This window comes from Peromyscus californicus, unplaced genomic scaffold (assembly GCF_007827085.1).
Source record: "Peromyscus californicus insignis strain IS unplaced genomic scaffold, ASM782708v3 Scaffold_8__1_contigs__length_139910024, whole genome shotgun sequence".
Taxonomy (NCBI): domain Eukaryota; kingdom Metazoa; phylum Chordata; class Mammalia; order Rodentia; family Cricetidae; genus Peromyscus; species Peromyscus californicus.
In genome coordinates this window covers 49,235,069-49,257,504 of record NW_026294606.1, presented here as the reverse complement: position 1 = coordinate 49,257,504, position 22,436 = coordinate 49,235,069, and the positions used below count along the sequence as shown (strand labels likewise).

Below are 22,436 nucleotides of genomic sequence, written 5' to 3'. Positions count from 1 at the left end.
GCAACTTTGAACAAGAAGGTTTCTGGTGACAGCTATTTGGGGTCTTGCTTTTCTTTTGGGGTGGACTGACAGTTGACTCGGGGCTGTGCATGTCTCCATTGCTCATCTTTTCTGTTTGTGAGGAAACAGCCCACGCCTGACTGGCAGCTCACAGGGAGGAGAGCAGTGCTAGCCATGACTGTTGTAAGTTCTCTGTCTAGTACTGTCACAGTGAGGCTGGAAATGAGAGTTCAAATCGAATTAAACCAGTTTGCCTTCATTCTACAGCATGGAAGAGCTATTTCACAGAGTATTCATTCTAATTTAATACAAAATTTTAATGTAGAACTATGACAAACAAAAAGGCCTCTTTGCATTTTAGAGATAAAACTTGGAAATATACAATGAAACATCTCACAACTTAAATTCCAGCAGCTTTTTTTTAAAGACCAGAATCTAAGAATTAAGACTGATTCTATTCAAAATCAGTCTTGATAGCTTTGTGCAAAATAGAAATGAAAATAAGCTTTCATATGAATGGGCTTTTGTTTCCCTGAGTGCCTTTCAGCCTCCCAACAGCTCAGTCATGTGTTCTTTATGAAGAGGCATCGCTGAGGGGTTCTGGAGCCTCCTGGCCTCCCTACAGATTGCCCAGTTCCACCCACCGCCTCCGTAGCTTGAGTTTTTCAAGAGTCAGCATAATAAATTTACATGAAAAGAATGAAGGACTAGCATTTGCTGCATTGGTACTTCTCAAAAAGAAAGAAATGGTGATGGCATTATTTCCCATGTATGAATACATGTATCTGGGTGAATTGGCTGTGAATACTTCTAAACCCTGGTGGAATTCTATCCTGTGGTTAAATAATAAAATGATCTGATTAACTTTTAGCACTTCTCCTCCGCACACCAAACCTTTGAAATCTGTAACAAGGTCGGGACTGTAAAGAAAGACTTCACCTAGAGCTTCTCCCAGCTCCAGTCAAACAATGGAAGTTACAGGAGTGCTGCAGCTGACCTTGCTGATGCAAGCTGACTTAGAGCAGCATCTGACCTCAATGCTGCTGTAGACAGACACGTCTTCAGACCCAAAGGCCAAGGGCTGGTTCACACACCAACTCACCTTTTTCAGTTACCCTCCTGTGTAGGTTTTGCTCTGATAGTGCCTGTTCTATACATTCACTAAGTCTCATCTTGATGTTGGTTACCCAAGGTTTTATAAACTGCATTTATCCATTCTCTACCACAGTTTGCCTCAGGCACACACACACACAGACTTGAGTGCCAGTAAGCAGAAATCTGCTTGGAGCAGAATACTTGTTCTAATTCAGGTTTTGTTGCCTCAGTTTTTCTGCCATGTTCAGTATCATATTTATTATTTTATAAAGCTTAAAGCAATAAGAGCTAAATAAGTGAATGACAAATGCCCCCAATGGGTTTGGTTAATGCAATGTCAGCAGGAAGGCCCTACAGTGGGAGATCATGAGCACGTGAGTGCCAGAAAACAGGGACCACACGGGTTCTGGGCACTGCCATGTCTATGCCCAGCTAAGAGAATATACACAGTAAATATGCCTTCCATCCCTATTAACTAGTATATTAGAGTAGGCACTTAAATATGTGCTGAGTGTGGTTTTACAGGAAGGGGCCCTGTGTGCAGAGCCTCACTGGCTAAGATAAGCTGGGATTGCCCCAGATTTGTTCCTCTGAACGTAGAGGTAGCCACACTGCATGGCCAGGCCTGAGAACACCAGTAGAACTTGATGTTGTATGAGCTCAATTTAACAACATAAACAATGTGGTGAAAGCGAGATGCATTTGACATGGCCAGGATCACATAAGCCATTTTGTATTTCAGTAGTTTTGGCAGTCATGGTAGCTACCAGCTCCTTACATCCAGCAAACGGATATCACCATCAACTGCTAGTGTGTCAATACTGCTTAGGTCTTTAAATCTGTGTTTGTACTCCAGGCTGTGCACACCATTTACTGCAACTTTGAATTCTCGGACATCACAGTAAATTATCATCTGAAAGGAAAGGAGAAATTTTATGTTTCTTCTATATTAATAGAGGGTCAAAAGGAAAACCATTTGGCTTGCTTTGAGCTTGGAGATGTTTCCCCAGCCTTCTACCATTGACTCCCCTTCTGAGTGATTTCAGAGGCGACCCAAATCCCCAATGCACCATGTGGCATCTGCATCAACCCACCGTGTCTCACCAGGTCCTTCCGTCAGGAGTCCCTCTCCCATTCTGCTCCTGGTTCATAGAAAGCTGGGAAGCGTCTCTCCTCATGATATTTGGGAATTAAGAGAAAGTTGCTGATCGCTGCTCCCCTCCCCTTCTCTGCGAAGCTGAGCCTTGGAACCTAACTATCCTGCTTCTATGCTAGGGTCTTGGCCATGTCAACTGATGAGGTTCCAACAGCTTGGGACACTTGGTAAGGAGAGCAGTTACTCAGTAATCCTAGCCCTGTCCTCGCTCAGAACATAGTGGCCTTTCTACCTGTTTCCAGAAAGCTTTTCAGGGCTGAGTTCCCAGGCTCTGTGCAGGAACTAGCAGCCTGGCAGATGCGTCACTGCTGCCCACCCTTCAGAGCACTTTCCTAATGTCTGAAGCCAGCATCCTGCAACACTGCCTAAACACCTAACCCCGCACTTCGCTGCCACACACTTAAGGCCAGGAGGCCACGGACCATACCAAGGGGCCACTCACTGAAAATGCCAGTGTGCTCCTTGCCACAGTGAAGACTTCAGAAGACAGCACAGCCTGACTTTGGACCCACCCCATTCCCAGAGATCAGACTAGAGCATCAAATTTGAATCTGCAAACAACCTCGTTAAGGTTCTATTTTTTAGACGGTAGAATGGAAAAGCTACCACAGGAAGTCAGAACAAGGAGGAAGTGAGCATGTAATGTAATTGACTGAAACCAAAGTAGTGCTACACAGGGAATTGGGGGATTATCTATTGAGATATCTCCCCAAGAATGGGGGAAATCCCAAGTTCAACTAGCTGGAAGGGGTCTTGGGTGACGTATAGTTAACAAATCTCAAATCATAATATATAGTCTCCTGATGTGTGGCTCAACGGGAAAAAGCGGAGAGGCAAGAAGCCAAGATGCAACCTTTGCAAGTTCCCTCTGCTGTATCAAATAACTGCAACAAGTGAAAACACTGCAGCAAAACAAAACAGGAAGGCTTGTGACCTGCAGAGTGCATCTGCCTAAAGAGGAAGTGAAACAGCAGAGAGATACCACCCGCCACGTGACCTCAGAACAGCTGGGAAAATACAGTTTTCTGGCTCTAATTCTGACTGCCCTGGACTTCCGCCTTCCGAGCTGGAGGTGGCCACACTGTGTGACTAGGCCTAACAGCATCCAGTATAGTAAAGTTGATGCAGTGACAGGGAGGTATTGTGACAGCCAGTGTCACATAAGCTGTTTTGTATTTGAACAGCATTCCAACGCAATACAGTGTTGAGTGAGATTTTAAGACAAGAGCTAGGGGTGGTAGCTTAGTGAGTCGGTGTGCTTGCCTGTGAGGCCCAGCATGACTGTTTTTAAAAAAGAGTGGGGCTGGAGAGATGGTTAAATGGATAAGACCTATGGCTGTTCAAGCGAGTGTGAGGACCCGAGTTTGGATCCTAGCACCCAAGTAAAAAGCTGGGCCACCCAAGCACCTGTATCCTATGGCTGAATTACATACAGGATACTTACAGGATCCCTGGTGCTTCCAGGTTCAGTGAGAAACCCTGTCTCAGAGAACAAAGCATTGAATGGTAGAGCAGGCCTGTGCACAAAGGTCTCACACACACAGAGAATCAGGGTAAGTGAAACTGAAGTGCAATACCCTGTTTAACTGAAAGGAATGGCACAGGGGAAGATGGCAAGAACTTTAGGAGTAGGAGAGTATACTGAGAGGTCCCAAGTTTGACACCAAGTCTCTCACCGTGGGAGGCTAACAACAGCGTGACGGAATCATTGTTGCTGCACCGGAGCTCACAAGGGAAGGGAGTCCAAGTACTGTGGAGTACAGATGTACAGTGTACCCACCTGTCTCCCGTCCCCTTGGCTGAGCCGGCCTTCAGCTCTATGCCCACAGAAAAATGTCTGGAATGGGCTCCACCTAATCTTCTTTTTTAAGGTTCATGTTAATTTTTTAATTATTTGTATGTGGAGTGTGTGCACAGAGGGCAGGTACCCACTGTGGCCAGAGGTATTGGATCCCATAGAGCTGGAGTTACAGGTAATTGTGAAGCACCCAATGTGGGTGCTGACTGGAAACTGAATTTAGGTCCTCTGCAAGAGCAGTACACACTCTTAACCACAGAGCCATCTCCAGCCCCTGCTTCAACTAGTCTTAATAGCATTATCTAAATAAATTAGGAGTCAAATTGGAGGTAAATACTTATTTTCCTTTTTCTCTTTTTCAGCATTATTTGAGTTTTGTTACCTTTTTATTTCAGCATCATAGATTGGTACCAAGTTATACTACTGTTTTCCTCTCAGCCACAAGGACCAGCTTCCTTCTAGAGGTGCCCACCTGTCTCCCTCCTGTGTACCCCAGATCACCCCACATACCCTGGCTCCTGCCAGCCACAAACCCTGAGCCACACCTCGCACTTCTAATGATTTGTTCAAAGTGCCCTAAACATGGCCTTCCAGATCTTGCTCAGCTTCTGAATTCACAACCAATACCCACACCTTCAAGGAACCTGCCATGTCTAGTCCACATCTGCCTGCCCTCCAAGCACTGGGTTGCTTCCTTATCCAGGAATTTAGAAATAATGTGACTGTCAAGTTGCCATATTCTGGTCAGCTTGGCCTTCATGCTTTAACAACCAGTTGATTGAGTCCCTGAGAACTCAATAGTTTAAGCATGTGAGTTTAAAATGGAAAGCATAGCCTAAACTAATCCTGAGAGACCATGAGAGGCAGTCACCTAAGCTGTGAGAAAGTCTAGCCAGCCACCTAGCATCTACATCCCAAGGAGACATCACTCTTCAATCAGAAAGCATCCCAGAAGGGGGCTGGAGAGATGGCTCAGTGGTTAATAGCATTGACTGTTCTTCCAGAGGACCTGGGTTCAATTCCCAGCACCCACATGGCAGCTCACAGCTGTCTGTAACTCCAGTTCCAGGGGACCTGACACCCTCACACAGACATACACGCAGGCAAAACACTCAATGCACATAAAATAAAAATATATAAATTATTAAAAAAAAGAACACCAGAAAACATAATGCATACCAGGGACTAGAAACTGCATGCCCTCTGGTTCCCAGGGTCTTATGTACTAGTCCTTAACTACCTACCAACAGGACCAGCTCTTAGAAAGAAATACTGCCATCTGGAACTATGGAGGCCGTGGACGGTGCAAACACACAATTTGAGGGTACAAGTATGTATGTGGGGCTGGGGAGGTGATTCAGCAGATAAAGTGCTTTGCACAGGACCTGAGTTAAGTAAAACTTGGTGTGGTGGCCTGTACCTCTATTCCCAGTGCTGGGATGCAGAGGTAGGTAGAGCCTAAGACTTTTGGCTAACCTAGCCAATTGGTGAGCGCCAGGCTCAGAAAGAGATGTGTATCAAAAAATGGGGAGAGCTACAGAAAGACACCTAATATCAACCTGACAGCAACTACACACACACACACACACACACACAGACACATATGCCAAAAAAGAGAGTATCTGTAGTTCCAGTCCTGAGACAAAGTTCCTGCCAGAATTCCTTGGGGTTACACAGATATTGTCAATATGACAAATGTCAAGTAGTCTGGTATGTCAAGTATACTGGCCTGCTGTTTACACCAATGGCCTGTGTTCAAATTACAACCTCCACAGTCAGCGAACAGCAGCACACAATCCCTACATAGGAGGTTGGGTTTGATTTAAATAAAAGTTATTTTACTGTGTTCTCAGGATTCTTTTTTTCCTGTCCCATTTCAAAATAAAACAAAACAAAAAACATAATCTTACCTCAAAGTACATTCCAAGACTAAATGGGAAGCTGGTAATATTTCTCTCCTCTTCTCCCCAGGCATCCTGAAGAAAGGAATTTCTTACAAATGCTTTCATGTTCAGGCGTGGGTTCAAGTGTAGAGCGATATCCCTTGATTTTCCTGCCATTAAGTCAACGTTAAAACTGTAAGAGAAAGAAAAAAAAAAACCTTAGACTTGAACTACAGTTCTAACTACAAATCCCACATGCACGTGGAACATGGCGGGAGGGACTTCCAACTCCAAATTTGCATGCTACTGACTCATTTGCATGGGAACATGAGGGAGGGGCTTCCAACTCTGAATTTGCATGCTACTGACTCATTTGCAACATGAGACAAGGATCAGTGATGAGGCTGTGGTTTGGCTGAGCAACAACTGGATGTTTAGAACAAGTAAACCCCATGAGTACTTCAGGCTGCAGGACTCAGGGACCCTCAATGCAAGCATTCTCCAATCAGTTCCACATGTTCCCTTTTGAAAACACCCTACTACCTAGGAAATAAATCTCCTTTCAAAAGCATTCAAGAATATAGACATCTTGAAAAAAGGGTTTGTGTGTGTGTGTGTGTGTGTGTGTGTGTGTATGATACATGGGGGTGGGTATGCACACAGAAGCCAGAGGTTGACATTAGGTATCTTCCAATACTGCTTTCTAACTCACTCATTTTTAAAGATTCATTTTATTATTTTTAATTATGCATACTTGCAAAGCTATGTGCATGTGAGTGTAGGTGCCTGTGGAGGCCAGAAGAGGGCACCAGATGCTCTGGAGTCAGTGGAGATTGTGAGCTGCTTGACATTGGTGCTGGAAACTGACCCCCACAAAAGCAGCACACATTTTTAATCACAGCCTTCTCTCTAGCCCTTCTACCTTTTTTTTTTTTTCAGACAGGGTCTCCCCTGGGATCCTCCTGTCTGCCTCCCAGTACTGGGGTTATAGGTACATGCCACTACACTAAGCTTTTTCACAGGGGTGATAGTAATTCAAACTTTACCTACTGAACCATCTCCCTAGCCCCACCTCTGAAGTCTTTTTTCTTTTTTCTTTTTTTTTTTTTTTTTTTTGAGACAGTCTCACTGTGTATTCTGGCTGGCCTCACAGAGATTCACCAGCCTCTGCTTCCCGCATGCTGGGATTAGACTTGCACTACCCTGCCCAACCCAGGAAAGATTCTGTATCACAGAATGGGAACCTCATCTGGTTTTGACGAGGTATGACTGGCAGAGATGAAGGTATTGTAAAGAAGAACTTCTGTCTCTCATCTATTAGACTGTTGAAACAATGGACTCCAAGAAATGGGGATTTCCCAGGAATATCATGCTAGGAGAAGGAAATCGCACCAATCAGAGTAGGGACTGGTTGCCTGGGAAAATATTTGCAACTTGTAAGACCGCGTGAAGCCCAAACAATAATGGGCCAGTGGTGCTGGGACCACACCCTGACTGGGACTGCTGAGAGGTACAGATCCTTGGTCCTCTATTTAAACTTGAATCTTGCCACAGGACCCTGCACCCGAGGGGTCTCTGGATCTCTTCGTCTCTTCCCCACGCGGCCACGCTGAATAAATCCTTGTTTTGCTTTCTGCTATTCGTTTGGCTGTTTCATTGGCTTCTTGAGGGTGGATAGCTGAACTTGGCTTCTTAGGGTATGGACTGTGACCCCAAGTTTGGTACACCGAGGCTATCCTAGGCAAGAGGAGCCTGGACAAAAATTTCACCTACCTGGGCAAAAGAGGGCCCAGGCAGAACCTGTCCTTGGTCCAGACTCTGCCAACGGCTCTTTGGGGGGACCTCGCACTGCCATGTTTCCTCCTTTCAGGAGAGCCCACCAGCTCCACCAACACACCCCGAGTCCACGGCATCGTGAAGCGGCAGTACTGACCCTTTAGCAACTGTGTTCACTTCTCCCTTAATGACAACCGTCCGTCCAGGGCCCATGGAGGCGTTCAACCTTGCTTCAAACGGCAGGCTCTGAAAGGGGCACAGTCAGAGTGAGGCGGCTTCAGACAGGGACCTTGTTCAGAAATTCCCAACAGTATGCAGGCAGGGTTCCGAGTCTGTGAACCCCAGGAAGGGACAGACCTTTCTTTTATCTCAGCTGGGTGCCAGGTCCCGGCCCACAGGACACACTCAGTGATTGTTTTACACTACAAAACAGCATCGAGGCCTGGGTGGCACCTGACACCTTTTGCATGAGACATGGCCACAGAGCTATCGGGTGCGTGGGGCCTAAGGTCATTCTGTCTAATGGGACCAGCCACCCACACGAGCGGTTCAGACACATGCCTGACGACATGTCTGTCCAGGAAAAGTACAATGCCAGGGGGCTGCCTTGGGCTTCTGCTGGGAGTGCAGGTTACATGTAGCAGTTAACTAGAACTTAATTTCTATACAGAGTTAAACTGTTGGCTCGTCAAACCTTAGACAAACAGCTGGGAGGTAGGGTTTTAGTGTGAGTGACAGCTGAGTCTATGCCCTTGGTGGCCAGTTCTGTGTATGATTTTAGAAATGTCTCCTCTATTACCAGGTTATAGGAAACAGTTCTACAATAAAGTATGGAAAGAATACAGTTGCCTTCAAGGTCCAGCTGTTCATGTTCTAGGTTGTTTATAAAATGTCCCACATAGAATAACCAAGCAAAAGTACTCACCAACTGTGCCTTGCCAGACGTATGTACCTGGTGGAGGAGAAAGAAGAGTGAGAACAACCTAGTGGGCAGGCTGACGGGTTTGCAATGAGCAGCCTGCTGTGGCTTCGTGTATCAGTGCCTTGTCTGCCTGGGTGTGACACAGGCCCCGTGCTTCAGGACAGGCGCCGTGGAGCTTATGAGGAGCAACATGGCCTGGAGTGGAGTCTGGCAGCCTTCTCCATGTGGATACTTTATCATCCATAAATTACTAGTTGTTCAAAGGTTTACATGTGAACTTCAAACATATCTTCCCTATCCTCCCCAAGAACCCTCCAAATACTGACATGTTGTTCCACCTGTAAGCATGATGTGCAGAGGGGTAAGGCCTTGCTCTTTTAAGAACACTAAAGTCTCCATTTTAAAACTGCTCTGTTGCCACAAAGGGGCAGAAAGTTCATCTGCAGTGTACCTGGTGTTCAGTATTTACAAATGCTTCATTCCAATACCCCTTAAGAAGTCAGGGTGACAAAGTGCTTTTTACATGACCATGGAGTGGTAGCCATTTAAACAGTCAGGTTACAGGGCAACCAAAAATACAGTGCCCAAGACCATAAAACAGTGTGCCCCTTGGTTCTCAAATGGCTGCTCCTGTCCTGGCCTCCCATGAAAAGCTTAATTTGGGAAGCTGGGGAGACAGCTCAGTTGGTAAGGAGCTTGCTGTGCACCCATGTCAAAGCCAGGCACAGGGCTTGTACATTTGTAACCCCAGTGCTAGAGAGGCAGAGAAAGGAGGATCCCCAGGCCAAGCTGACCAGCCAGTCTAGCCAAGAGCTGAGTGCCAGGCTCAGTGAGAGACCCTGTCTCACAAAATTAAGGTGGAAGAGTAGGGGAGATGGTCCAGAGACTAAGGCAATTGCAGGGCAAGTATAAGGACTGGGGTTCAAATCCTCAGGACCCATGTAAATGCTGGGCCAGCATGGAGGGCTGCCTGTAATGCTAGCACATGATAGCCTCTCCAGACGAACTGAGTTGGCAAGCTCTGGGTTCAACCAAGAGACTGCTTCAAAAGGCTGAGAGCCATCAAGGAAGACATCGAATATCTATTTCTGACTTTCATACACACGTGCCAACACACATGTGATCATGTATACACATGCACATACTGTACACATATACATGCAAAAATAATAATAAAAAATATGTAGAGCAATTGATAAAGACTTCCAGAGTTGACCTCTGGTCTCCACATATATGCACACCCACATATACACATGCGCCTGCACACACATGAGCAAATACAGAAAATTCCATAATTTAAAAAAGATAAAGCCTTCCTTCCACTGATGGTAACTAAGAACATTTTTAAACTGGTTTATAGAGAGAATATTTACATTTTCTCTACTTATCTGCGTCAGTCCCAGGGTAGATGTTTCCATACTCTGTAAACCCTGCAGAAAGATATGGATTAACTTTAACGTCCATCAGGATCTTTTAAAAATATTGAACATAATAAAAACATCAGTGATACCGTGCATGGAAAATTATTGAGAATTATGATAAAAAAATGCAACTGAACACTGGGGTCTACCGAAAACTGGCAAGTTTGTGAGGACAAGATGTTAATAATGTTAATAAGATCATGAGCACATGAGCAGCTGGACACAGCTGCTGGGAGTATGAACTGTTCCTATCCTGGGGAACAAGCTACCAGTGTCCAAGAAACTTACACTCCAGTACATAGAAAACTGCCTTGCAGAAGCATTTGTTCACTCCCACAGACAGGAAATCCACACTAACCAGATAAAAAGATATTCCCTTTGCAGGCTCACTCTAGATTCGAGGTCCCACAAACAACAAAAGCCTGGTTAGTGAGCAGGACCCAACTAGTCTGAAAGATTTACACTTCTTTTATCTAAATGGAAGATGTAAATTAAAGAAAATTCCTACTCTTTGGTCCGACTGACTGTGAAAAACACTGTCCCCAAAGCCCCCCAGGTATGTGTGGAAGGTCACTTACCGAGCTGAAGCTGAACCCAATAGAGTGAATGTTCACTTTGCCATAGACACCTAGTGTGTCTATCTTCTCTGGGCCAATCCTGTGGGCATACAGCAGAGTGTGCTTCCCATTCACAGCCACCTGGGCAGACACAGACGGCAGTGCCCTCAGAGCATGGTAATCAACTCCTTATCCAAATAGAAATGTCTCCTTACAGGGTGGGAGTGGAGCTGTGGTACAACACGCTTGCCCCAGGTTCCATCTCCAACACCACAAAAATGAGTGAGTGAATGAATGAATGAAAGAAAGAAAGAAAGAAAAAGAAAGAAAGAAAGAAAGAAAGAAAGAAAAAGAAAGAAAGAAAGAAAGAAAGAAAGAAAGAAAGAAAGAAAGAAAGAAAGAAAGAAAGAAAGAAAGAAAGAAAGAAAGAAAGAAAGGTCTTCTTAGGTTTATTTTCCCACAGATCTCTGCTTACATTGTGGCTGAAAGCAGCCACCACACTAGCAGAAATCCTGAACTTTTTGAGCCTTGTCTGATTAAGCGCCTGGGTCATCTCTCCAGGCATATACATTTGGAAATATGTGGGCTCCACATGTGTCTATTGTGTGTGCCCAGGAGATAGCCATGCTCAGGGCCCCAAGAGTCACAGATGAGGTCTGAAAGCCTAGGAGGCAGGTTAGCTCTGCCTAATTGCTGCCCCAACCCTCTGTAAGGGCCACACTCTGATAGGCCCATCTATATGGGAGGCACAAGTATGTGCTGACTTCACGAAGTGAAAACACACAGCAGCCGGGTGGTGGTGGAGGTGCACACCTTCGATCCCAGCACTGGGGAGGCACAGGCAAGTGGATCTCTGAGTTCCAGGACAGCCAGGGCTACAGAGAAACCCTGTATCAAAAAAAATAAAACAAAACAAAACAAAAAACAAACAAACAAAAAAAAACCCAACAAGAACCAAAAAAAATCCAAACAAACAAACAAACAAAAAAATGCCGGGCATGGTAGCACACACCTTTAATCCCAGCATTTGGGAGGCAGAGGCAGGCAGATCTCTGTGAGTTCAAGGCCAGCCTTGTCTACAAAGTAAGTTCCAGGACAGCCAGAGCTGTTACACAGGGAAACCCTGTCTTGAAACCCCTCACCCCCCAAAAAAGCAGACAGTGAGCTTTCTGACTTATCTGAGATTTCTTATCTCTAAGTTGTAAAAACCTTACTCAATGGGCTAGAGTTGTATGGGATGATAAAGTGCCATCTGTGAGTTCTCTGCACAGTGCCTCCAAATGCCAGGTGGTGAGTCAGAATTCAGGAGGGAGACATAAGCAGCCCACAGTAGGGTCCATAGTAGGGCCTCTCAAGGAACTTAAAAAATCCCCACATACAATAAGCCCAGGGCAACATGGCCAGTACAGCTATGCTGACCAAGACTGAAGGGGAGAACAGTAAACTGAGGAGTGAAGGGGTTTCCAGAAAGCAAGGTCCCACGGGACCTAGACCAAGATGTGCACACACTCTTGGAGCCGGAGGATCTCTGGTTTACAAGCCCTCTATGGGTTTGGGGGCTGGTACTCAAAGGAACCCCTGCAGCCAACTGTAGCTCAGGAAGTCAGTGGCTGTGTTCACAAGCCCCCCGGGTATCTGGCTGTGAGACTAGACCTGCCCCTTTGGAGTGCAATGCTGGCCACCAACAGTCTGCTCATGCAGATTTTCCCACACGTTAGGTGGGGGGTTTTATTATCCACTCCCTTAACAGTGACATGATGCTGTGTCAATCTGGAACTTAGCCCTCCTAAAAGAAATAAGACCTAAGAAGGAGTATCTGTTCTGGGCCTGTGTTTCCGTCTGGACAGAGAATGACGAATCTGATGGCTTCAGTAGCCTGAGATGCCCCTAAGCCGGCTCACACCCTCCCTTTTCCTCTCAGCACCTACCTGGAATTTGTTCTTGAGCACCATGATCACGATCTCAAAGGACTTTTCTTTTTTGAAGGGCATGTCATAGGTGATCTCCTCCCAGCCCCATTTCTCATTCGTCATCGTGTTACAAACGATGCAGTTGGACCTTTTGAAGCGAGGGTTGAAGTGGAAGGCCACGTCAGCCCTCGGCTTCAGGCTGTTGCCATGCTGTAGGTCCACCTGGAACCTGAGCAAGGGCAGAGCGGAACCACGTGAGCCCGTGAAGGTGAGCCATGGGAAAAGTGTAGCACCCCAGCACCCCTTCCTTCATCCACAGCACCTACGGGGCAGCCTGCCCATCTTCCTCTCCTCCCTCCTCAGTAACAGAGCCCACAGTCTGAGCTGGGTTGAGAGTGAGCTGCACCTGATCTTCATCCACTCCTGCTCCACGGCCCCACCCCCTGCTCCATGGCCTCACCCCCTGCTCCACGTACACCTCCAGCCTTTCAAAGCATGAAAGTGAGGTGCATTTTCAGCCGAGGATTCTGATTATGAGGCCTGCCCCCAGGGGTACACAAGTCACAAGTTGATGGGCAGGACTGGCTGCGAAGCTCAGAGGTCTCTGTGAGATAATTTCCACACATCTAAATCAATGTCAGCCACTCAGAACTGAACTCAACTCTGACTGACATGACCTGTGATGGTTGCTCTTCCTTGTCAACTTGACTGCATTTTGGATCACCTAGGAGACACACCTCGTGGTGTGTCTGTGAGAGCATTTTCCAGAGAGGTGTGACTGAGGAGGGAAGACGCATCCTGAAATGTGGACAGCACCACCCACAGACTAGTGTCCCTGACTGAATACAAAAGAAAAATGGAGACAGTGAGCTGAGCCCTGGCCATTCGTCTCTCTCACCTTCCTGACTAAGGACACAATGTGATCAGCTGCCTCAAGATCCTGCCACCACAGTAGAGTTGCTCTTAGTCCCCACCAGGATGGACTGTACCCTCAAATCACGAGCTTGAAATAAAACTTTCTTCCTCTTGTTGCTTTTCTCAGTAACAAGAAAAGGAACCAACACATCCCGAGTTTATACCCAAAGCAGACACTCAGCAAAGCCACCAACACTGTCTTGAGAGATACTGTGACAGTGTTGAGACTGTACCGAGACATCCTGTTATCCAACAACCCCCTTTTCTATAAATGTATCAGTTTATATTGAAACCAGACATAAAGCAATGATATAAAAAATTCCAGTAACCAATTGGGCATGGTGGTGCAGGCCTTTAATCCCAGCACACAGGAGGCAGAGGCAGGCAGATCTCTGTGAGTTTCAGGATAGCCTGGTCTTCAAGACAGCCAGGGCTATGTAGAGACCCTGTCTCAAAACAAAACACCCCAGTAACCTTCGCCCCATTATTCATCCTCCTCACCCCTCGGCAGAGCTACTAGTGATGCAGCAGCCCTCATAACATCAAAGTGGCCTCTCCACAGTCACTGGGAGACTTCCACAGGACACAAGGAGCTTACCTGTCCACATCATTAGGAATATGTCCACGAATTACAATCAAAGAGCCAGGCTTCAACTGCTCAGAAATGGTGCCAACATAGGGGATTGTCTAAGGGAAAGAAATGTTACAAATGTATTTTCATAAACAGATTCAGCTGAAAGGCAATTATAACCAAACTCGGTGACTACGGAAGGCTAGTAACAGATGATGACCTTGAACTTCTAACTCTCCCGCCTCTCTGCCTCCCAAGTACTGACTACAGGCAGTCACCAGGCCCAGCTCCCAACTTACATTTTAAAAGTTGAACAGAACGCCGGGCGGTGGTGGTGCATGCCTTTAATCCCAGCACTTGGGAGGCAGAGCCAGGCGGATCTCTGTGAGTTCAAGGCCAGTCTGGGCTACCAAGTGAGTTCCAGGAAAAAGGCGCAAAGCTACACAGAGAAACCCTGTCTCGAAAAAAAAAAAAAAAAAAAAAAGTTGAACAGAGATGATGAGTAAGATACCACAGCAGATTAAACCAGAGTGAGGTAGAGTCTGCCCTGGAAACGCTGGCCCCTGACTGCGGCTTACACTTGGGTTTCCAAGAAGACACTTACTGCCCTAAACAACAGGACGACACCTGCAGCTTTTCACCTAGGTGTCTGGAGTACTCCTGTGTGGGAGGCAGACAGTGCCTATGTGACCGGCACCAGATAAAAGCCCTGAGTCTTCAGAGTTTCCCCGGCAGACAACTCCACGTGGGTGTTACGCAACGGAGGATCTGAGAGGCCCGGGAGCATGTGCCCACTCTGCCCCTGAGCCTCTTTGTCTGGAGAAGTTGCTCCCTGCCCTTTGCCTGCCAACAACTCAACAGCTACGATCATAAACCTGTGCTGGTGACTTGGGACAGTGGGGTGTATTGTAGTCTTAGGGACCTGGGTTCAGAAGGAGCCATTCCTCAGCTCCAGCTAGGGTTAATGTTGATGAGTGGTTGGTGAATGAGGCGTAGCAGCCGAGCCAGACTCATGTCTACTAACTTCTTGGTCAGCTGGAAATCAAGGAAGAGTGCCCTCAGCTCTTTACAAGTCAGGTGTGGTGGCTCAACTTGCAGTCTCAGCACTTGGGAAACTGAGGCAAAAGGATGGATGGATGTTGCAGACAGCCTGGGCTACAAAGTAAGACGCCTGCTCTTGCTTCACAAAACAGAAACAAGAGTGCCCAGAACAGCAACTACAAACTCTCTGGGGGATGATGACGTGCCCACGGAGTCCCTGTGACAGCGTTTCTGGTCTAGAGTGAAGACAACATCTTCCAAAGGACTCACTCAATCTGAATGGAGAAGAGTGAGTCCCGCTTTTATTTCTTCAGATTCTTCCAGTGAAACTAATGAAAGACATATGCCAAGTAGGAAAAAAGACACCACCAGTTACAAAGTTTACTTTGTCTTTTCCAAGAAGTGTTTTAACAGGGACAGAGCTTGCATCAGTCTGGACGAAAAACACTAAAGCCTTCATGAGGTCAAAATAAAAAGGTAACAGTTCCTGTCTTCAACCCACCAAGTAGAGAAAAAAAAAATCACATGCACATACACTCACAAACACATACACTCACCACATACACATATACACACACATGCACACACTAATACACACACAGAAGCCTGATCGTGTTTCTTTCCAGTCCATAACTTTGGGGTGTTTTTAACTACAACATACATAAAGTCACTTTAAATGTCTTCACTGGTGTCCAATTTTGTAAACCTTTCCTTTTAAACCCTTTGCCGCATAAGGCTATTTCTCCCCAAAACTCAGTGTGTTTGACATGGTGTTAAACCTTTCACTTTGACACTGTGAAGGTTAGGGAGAAAAATGACAGCTATCATGTCCTCAACACAAACACACAACCGATTTAGCACCTTACTTCAGTGACTTTTGCCATTTCTCCTACCCAAGAGTCTCCTTAAGGGTCACCAAAAGCCGGTGGCCCTATGTCAGGCCTCTATTCACATGCAGTAGTAAGAGGAAATCAGGCATATCTAGAGAGTCTCACAAGCACAGAAAAGCAGAGCAGGCTCTTCACGGGCTTCCAGAAGGGCCAGGATGTCAAGTGCATTTCCCAGCAATTAGTCAGGGACTCTTAGCATCGGCCTGAACTGGACAACAAGCTTTGCATGGGCCTCTCACCACTGGCTCTTGACGTTTCTACACTACCAAGCAGTATTGGGAAAAGACAGGGGAAGCCTGAGACATTAACTTCTTGTGGGCAGTTCTCATTTCAAAAAGACTACAAAAAGCCAGGTATGGTGGAACACACCAGTGTATACTCCCAGTACTGGGGCTGAGACAGGAGGATTTCAAGTTTGAGGTCAGGCTGGACAGCAATGCTTAATCTCAAAACAAAAACAAAAACACCTAACAAATGAATGAACAGTGAAGGGGTGGAGATGTGGCTTAGTGGTAGAATACACCCAAATCATGAAGCCATAGGTTCTATCCTCTGTCAGACAGACAGACAGACAGACAGACAGATAGAGATATGGGAGAGAAGGAAGGAGCAAGCAAGCCAGTAAGCTAGCTCAGCAGTTAAAGGTGCCTGCTGCCAAATCTGATCACCTGAGTTCAGCTTTGGAACCCCAATAGTAGGACAGAAGAACTTCCCTTCATGTGTGTGTTGTGGCATCAGGGTATATGCATGCACACACAACACGTACACAATAAATAAAAATCTGAAAAAGAAGCAGGAGGGGGAAACTATGTAGAATAAGAAATTCATTTTCCTTTAAAAGTCATGCTTTTAAGATCTGAGACATACCACCCCCCAAGGCCCTAAATTCTCTGACCTTGAGCTGTCATTGTTCCTCCCCCGACCTGAGAACAAGAACCCCGTCTACTTTTCAGCCAGTATCCCTCACAGTGTCAACCTCCCAGGGAAACGACTACCATGCTAACTGAATTGTGTTCATGTCTGGCCCCCAATGGAGAATTGTAACTTGAGTGCATTTTCAGTCAATCTTACTATAGGCAAAAAAATGATTTGCTAAAAATCTGTTACCGGGTTGTAGATGATATTTTGCAGGTTGTTTAAGGACAACATGATTCTTTTCCAACTTATAATTGATATCGTTGATTGGAGTCTCTCTTCTTTATACAAGGCTTTACCGATGTTTCATTTAAAGAATACTCAAATTGAAAACTTGTCCTGTGTAAAAGCAAAATGGAAAGGTAAGCATGCATATTTTTTCTTTAAACTTTAGTATGCAAATTATATTATTTTAATGATAGCTACCAAGTAACAGAATGTTAGTATAACCAAAGACTTACCCTACATTCTTTTTTTTTTCTTTTTTCTCTTCTTTTCTTTACTTTTTTTCTTTTGGTTTTTCAAGACAGGGTTTCTTTGTCTAGCCCTGGCTGTCCTGGAACTCTCTCTGTAGACCAGGCTGGCCTCATACTCACTGAGATTCACCTGCCTGTGCCTCTCAAGTGCTGGGATTAAAGTCATGCACCACCACCACCCAGCTCCTACATTCTTAGCAATGTATTTATACATTAAATAATTTTAAATTATCAGTGTAGTGTAACACGAATCTTAAAAGGTCTTACAATAAAAAACTCGGAGCCAGATATTGGGGTGAAAGCTGAAAGATCAGAGAAGCACAACAGCCAGCCATTAGCTTACCTCTGTGAAAATCCTCAGCCTCAAGAGAGCGAGTTCCTGTTTCCTCACGCCTTTTATACCCTTCTGTGGCCTGCCATGTTACTTCCTGGGATTAAAGGCGTGTGTCACCACTGCCTGGTTCTGTTTCTCTCGTGTAGCCCAGTGTGGCCTTCAATTCACAAGAGATCCAGATGGATCTCTGCCTCCCCAGTGATAGGATTAAAGGTGTGTGCCACCACTGCCTGACCTCAATGTCTAATCTAGTGGGTGGCTCTGTCCTCTGATCCCCAGGTAAGCTTTATTGGGGTACATAATATATCACCACAGTGTAGGACGTATCTTAAAAACACATAAGCAGAAAATTCCATGGAGTTTCCTGTTAAAAAAACTAAAATCCCAAGTGTGGTGACACATACCTATAATCCCAACCACTTGGGAGGCTGAAGTAGGAAGGCTACAAACTGGATGTTTGCCTAGGCAATTTGGCAAGACCCTGTGTGGCGGGTGGAGTAAGAATGGCCCCCATAGGCTCATATATTTAGCACTATTTGAAAGGATTAGGATGAGTAGCCTTCTCTGAGAAAGTATGTTGGGTTTGGGGTGAGGGTGGGAGGTGGCTTTGAGGTATCAGAAGTCTAAGCCAGGCCCAGTGTCTCTCCCTTCCTGGTGCCTGTGGATCCAGATGTAGAATTTTCAGCTACCTCTCCAGCACCAAGTCTGCCTGCATGCTGCATGCTCCCAGGCACGATGACAATGGACTTAAACCTCTGAAGCTATAAGCAGGCTCCAGTTAAATGTTTTCCTTTATGAGTGTTGCCATGGTCATGGTGTCTCTTCACAGCAATAGAATAGTGACTAAGACATCCTGTCTCAAAATAATTTTTTTTTTTTTCGAGACAGGGTTTCTCTGTGTAGCTTTGCGCCTTTCCTGGGACTCACTTGGTAGCCCAGGCTGGCCTCGAACTCACAGAGATCCTCCTGGCTCTGCCTCCCGAGTGCTGGGATTAAAGGCGTGCGCCACCACCGCCTGGCTCAAAATAATTTTTTAAGGGCTAGGTATAACTGAGTAGAGAGCTAGGAGATCAGTGGTCATTTACAATGTGCTTAGTATGACTGAAGCCTTGGGTTCAATCCTCAGCACCAAAAAAAAAAAAAGGTGAGGAAGGGGTTCGAAGGTGTGGTTCAGTGATAGAGCTTGTCTAACATGCTCAAGGTCCTGGGTTCAGTTCTTACCACAAAAACAAAACGCGAAACCCTAAACTGAAACAATGGCAAATACCATTCAACCAGTCCTATGAAACTATGAGAATATTCATTTAACATTTCCTGTTTGTTAAACAAGTAGGAATCACATTGTAGGACTGCCCTGTAGTTGGTTTTTACTTTACTCTATACTCTTTTGGGGGATCCACCACCCAGCTCCCAAATAAAACACACAGAGGCTTATTATTTCTTATGAATGCCCGACCTTAGCTTGGCTTGTTTCTTGCCAGCTTTTCTTAAATTATCCCGTCTACCTCTTGGCTCTGGGCTTTTACCTTTCTCTATTTCTGTATATCTTTTCTTTCCTTCTTATTCCATGTCTGGCTGTGTGGCTGTGTGACTGTGTGGCTGTGTGGCCCCTTCTTTTCTTGATTCTTGATCCGCACTTGCTTCCCAATTCCTCTTTTTCTCCTTCTATTTATTCTCTGTCTGCCAACCCCGCCTATCCTTTCTCCTGCCTTGCTATTGGCCAATCAGCTCTTTATTAAACCAATTTTGTGTTTTAGGACAGGCAGAGTTGCACAGATTCAGAGTTAAACAAATGCGACATAAAAGAATGCAACACATCTTTGCATCATTAAGCAAATGTTCCCCAGTACAAACAAATGTAACACACCTTAAAATAATATTCCACAACACTGGCCTGGGGATTAAACAAGTTTAAATAACGGAAAACAGCTCAGTATGTGTTCTCTAGTATTACTAGAAAAGATTGCTCTTCAGCCAGCCAAATTAAATAAATTCGAGGTGGGGTGGGGAGGTCTAGTCACTCCACTGAATACTAGATACAATGTCCCGAATCAGCGCAGTTTTTAATTTTTAAAGATAAAATTGCCTGCTCCACTATGCCTGTGATACATTTTACTACCTCTAGGACTGATGACTCAAACCAGAACCAAGCCAGAAAATGAAACTAGCATTTCCTGCAGTTTACTTCCTACAATTCTGTCGGGCTGTACGACAACAGGCACTCGCCAAATCTGTTAGTTTTTACTAGGAAAAAGAAAATTGAATCTTTCAAACCTAGACCCCTATCTAGTATTTGTCATTAACTGTCGCTTTATTCAAAACCTCTGAACCTTTAGCTCTGCTGCGTGCAATTCAGGAAGCACGAACCAGAGGAAAAAGGAGACAAGAATTGCCATCACCACATCCATAATTGATACCTTGCCCACAGAGAGATCCAGATGGCCTAGGCTGGCATTAGATAACTAGTTCTCGAAGTCTCCAGGCGAGTCTCACCATCCCAGCCATCCCAGCCACAAGAAGTCGTAGCTTAGGTTTTAGGATGATCCCCAAACCCAGAGAACTTGTGTTCTCCCCACGTTCAACATTGGGGTCGAATGACTCAGCATTCTAAAGTGCGCGTCTGGGATCACAGAGTGTGGCAGGGCTGTCAGTCAACTGTCCCGGGGCCTGTCATTCTTGGGGATCAAGGTGACACACCCACTCCCCACCCCACCCCCAGCTGGGGATGGAGACCACAGTCGGGGAGCTGCCGGTCGAAGAAGCCTCACTCGGGGCGGGCGGCGCTGTCCCGACACTTCCATAGGAGGACAAGCCTCAACCCACGACTACCTCCCGCAGCCCAGTGCCCGGTGTCCGGAGCCCAGTGCGCGCGTCATGATGGGGACGGCGGGACGGCGTGTCCACACTCAAACACCCTTCGGATTCCTATCCGGGGACAGTGACAACTCAATACCCCTGAGCCCTGACAACCCAATGCCCCTGAGCCTGGCGTCGCCGGGACTCACCCAAGTCCGGTGCTAGTAGGTGCTGCACTCTGACGTGTCCCCTGCAGGACACCTTCCGGGTTCCCCCGCGCGACTGCAGGCTGAAGGCGGGGTTAGGCCGCCGCCGCCGCCGTTGACGCGCGCACGACAGCGGGGGCGGGGCGTCCGAGTGCTGCGAGCCAGGCCTGTGGGTTCTTCTGTCACCCCTGCAGACCACTGGCTGGATGCGGGAGTGGGGCTTCTGAGTTCGTTCAGGGCTGGGGTGTGGCTTACCTATCGTGCTGGAAGCCCCCCAGGTTGATTTCCAACCAGCTCTACACAAATTGGTCGGGGTGCATACCTGTAATCCTAGCCCTTGCCAGGTGGAGGCAGGAGGATCATACATTCAAGGTCGTCCTGGAGAACTTAAAGGAGAACTTAAGGAGTTCTGGGTCACTCGGGGACAGACACTGTATCTCAAGGCTGATAAAAATGCATTTAAAGAATAATTGTGGGCGGATGTGGTCGGGGCCAGGGCCCTCCCGATATACCTCCTTAGCAGCCTTGGGTCAGAGGCGAGCAATGCTGTGAGCCAATCTGATTTAGCAGCCGCTGTAGATGCGGAGGAAATCGGTTCAGTGTTGCTCCAGCCGGAAACCCCCATCCTGTGAGCAGTAGCCTGGTCGTGTCAACACTAGGATTCACCAGTTATTCTGTGTTGGGTTTTGCTAAGTGGGACGCTTCCTTGGGGAACAGTTTAGACACTGGGGTGCTCGATTCTGAGCAGAGTAGGTGGTCAATAAACACTCAACTGCATGGTCAGGGGCCTGCACTGCTGACAGTTTGACCTGTTTCGTACAAACAGAAATACAAATAAAAATGTAGGTGTACTTTGAGCGACTGCCTAGTTTTGATGTGCTAAAGGGCTCAAAGTTATGTTCTCTTCTTGACTTTTGCCCGTGTTTGTTTTTGAAAGACATGTTTGACATGGCCTATTTTTTCCCTCTGGTCGTGTGTTTTGTTTTGAACTTGAATCCATGACAAGCCTCTTAGCAGCAACCTCATGTTCTGATTCATTATTACTTTTTTCCTCTTTCTTCCTCTTGTCGGTTTTCTAAATTTGATTCATTCAAGATTCTACTTGAATAGTTGGATTTAACCCTTGATGTGCACTGCCTTAGCGTTGTAGTTATTGTTAGGTGGGGTGGGCTTCTAACTATACTTTCTGAGTTTTAAGTTGAGAAAGGGAATTTGCCGTACACTTTCCCAATACCTTGCGTAAATCCTCTAAAGAAATAGTCCCTAAAAATTGGACTGAATGCTACCTAGGGTAAGTGAGGAGCAATTGAGTATCCAGCTTCACTTGAGTCTACCACTTCTTTACAAGGCTAAAATAAGTTAAGATAAATTCATCTCAGTGCTGGATGCATTCCAAGTTGTGGAAACAGCTAGGGCAAAGTCCTGGGGCTCTTAAGGGCTACTGCATGCTCTGAAAACAAAAATCATTGGCGTGCTGAGGCTGGCAGGTGTCAGGAAGGTGAGATGAGGTCATGGGAATGAGGTCCCCAAGAGAGCAGAAAGGAGAAAAGAGCCTTGACCAGAGCCCTGAGGAGAAAAATCCAGGAAGAGAGAAAGAGCAGCTTTGGAGACCTGCTGGAAATGGCTGGAGGTACCAAAGGAGAGCACCCAGATGTGCCACATTCTCTGAGGGGTCAAATGACACAAATAGGATCAGTGGGCATAGCAGCAGAGGTCACTGGGGACTGACTTTGAAGTAGTAAAGAAATGAGAGGTTAAGAAATGGTGGAAATAG

General features: G+C 46.2%; 1 protein-coding gene across 1 annotated transcript; it reads right to left on the bottom strand.

Moving 5' to 3' along the window:
• Window positions 1-235: 235 nt before the first annotated feature.
• Lgals8 (galectin 8) lies at window positions 236-20,791 on the bottom strand. Its single transcript, XM_052727211.1, has 10 exons — window positions 20,666-20,791; window positions 17,043-17,189; window positions 14,032-14,120; window positions 12,537-12,747; window positions 10,630-10,749; window positions 10,004-10,060; window positions 8,634-8,660; window positions 7,866-7,954; window positions 5,960-6,125; window positions 236-2,008 (listed from the first exon to the last, which is right to left on the bottom strand). Exons 2-10 carry the CDS (start codon window positions 17,082-17,084, stop codon window positions 1,859-1,861), a joined length of 951 nt encoding a protein of 316 aa, XP_052583171.1. The 5' UTR covers window positions 17,085-17,189; window positions 20,666-20,791; the 3' UTR covers window positions 236-1,858.
• Window positions 20,792-22,436: the final 1,645 nt, after the last annotated feature.

Coding starts and splice junctions, on each gene's coding strand:
- Lgals8 (XM_052727211.1), bottom strand. CDS start 17,084: ATGTTGTCCTTAAACAACCTGCAAAATATCATCTACAACCCG. Junction 8,661..10,003: donor CGCAGATAAGTAGAGAAAAT/GTAAATATTCTC, acceptor CTCCTCCACCAG/GTACATACGTCTGGCAAGGC. Junction 7,955..8,633: donor CGTCTGGCAAGGCACAGTTG/GTGAGTACTTTT, acceptor TGCCCCTTTCAG/AGCCTGCCGTTTGAAGCAAG.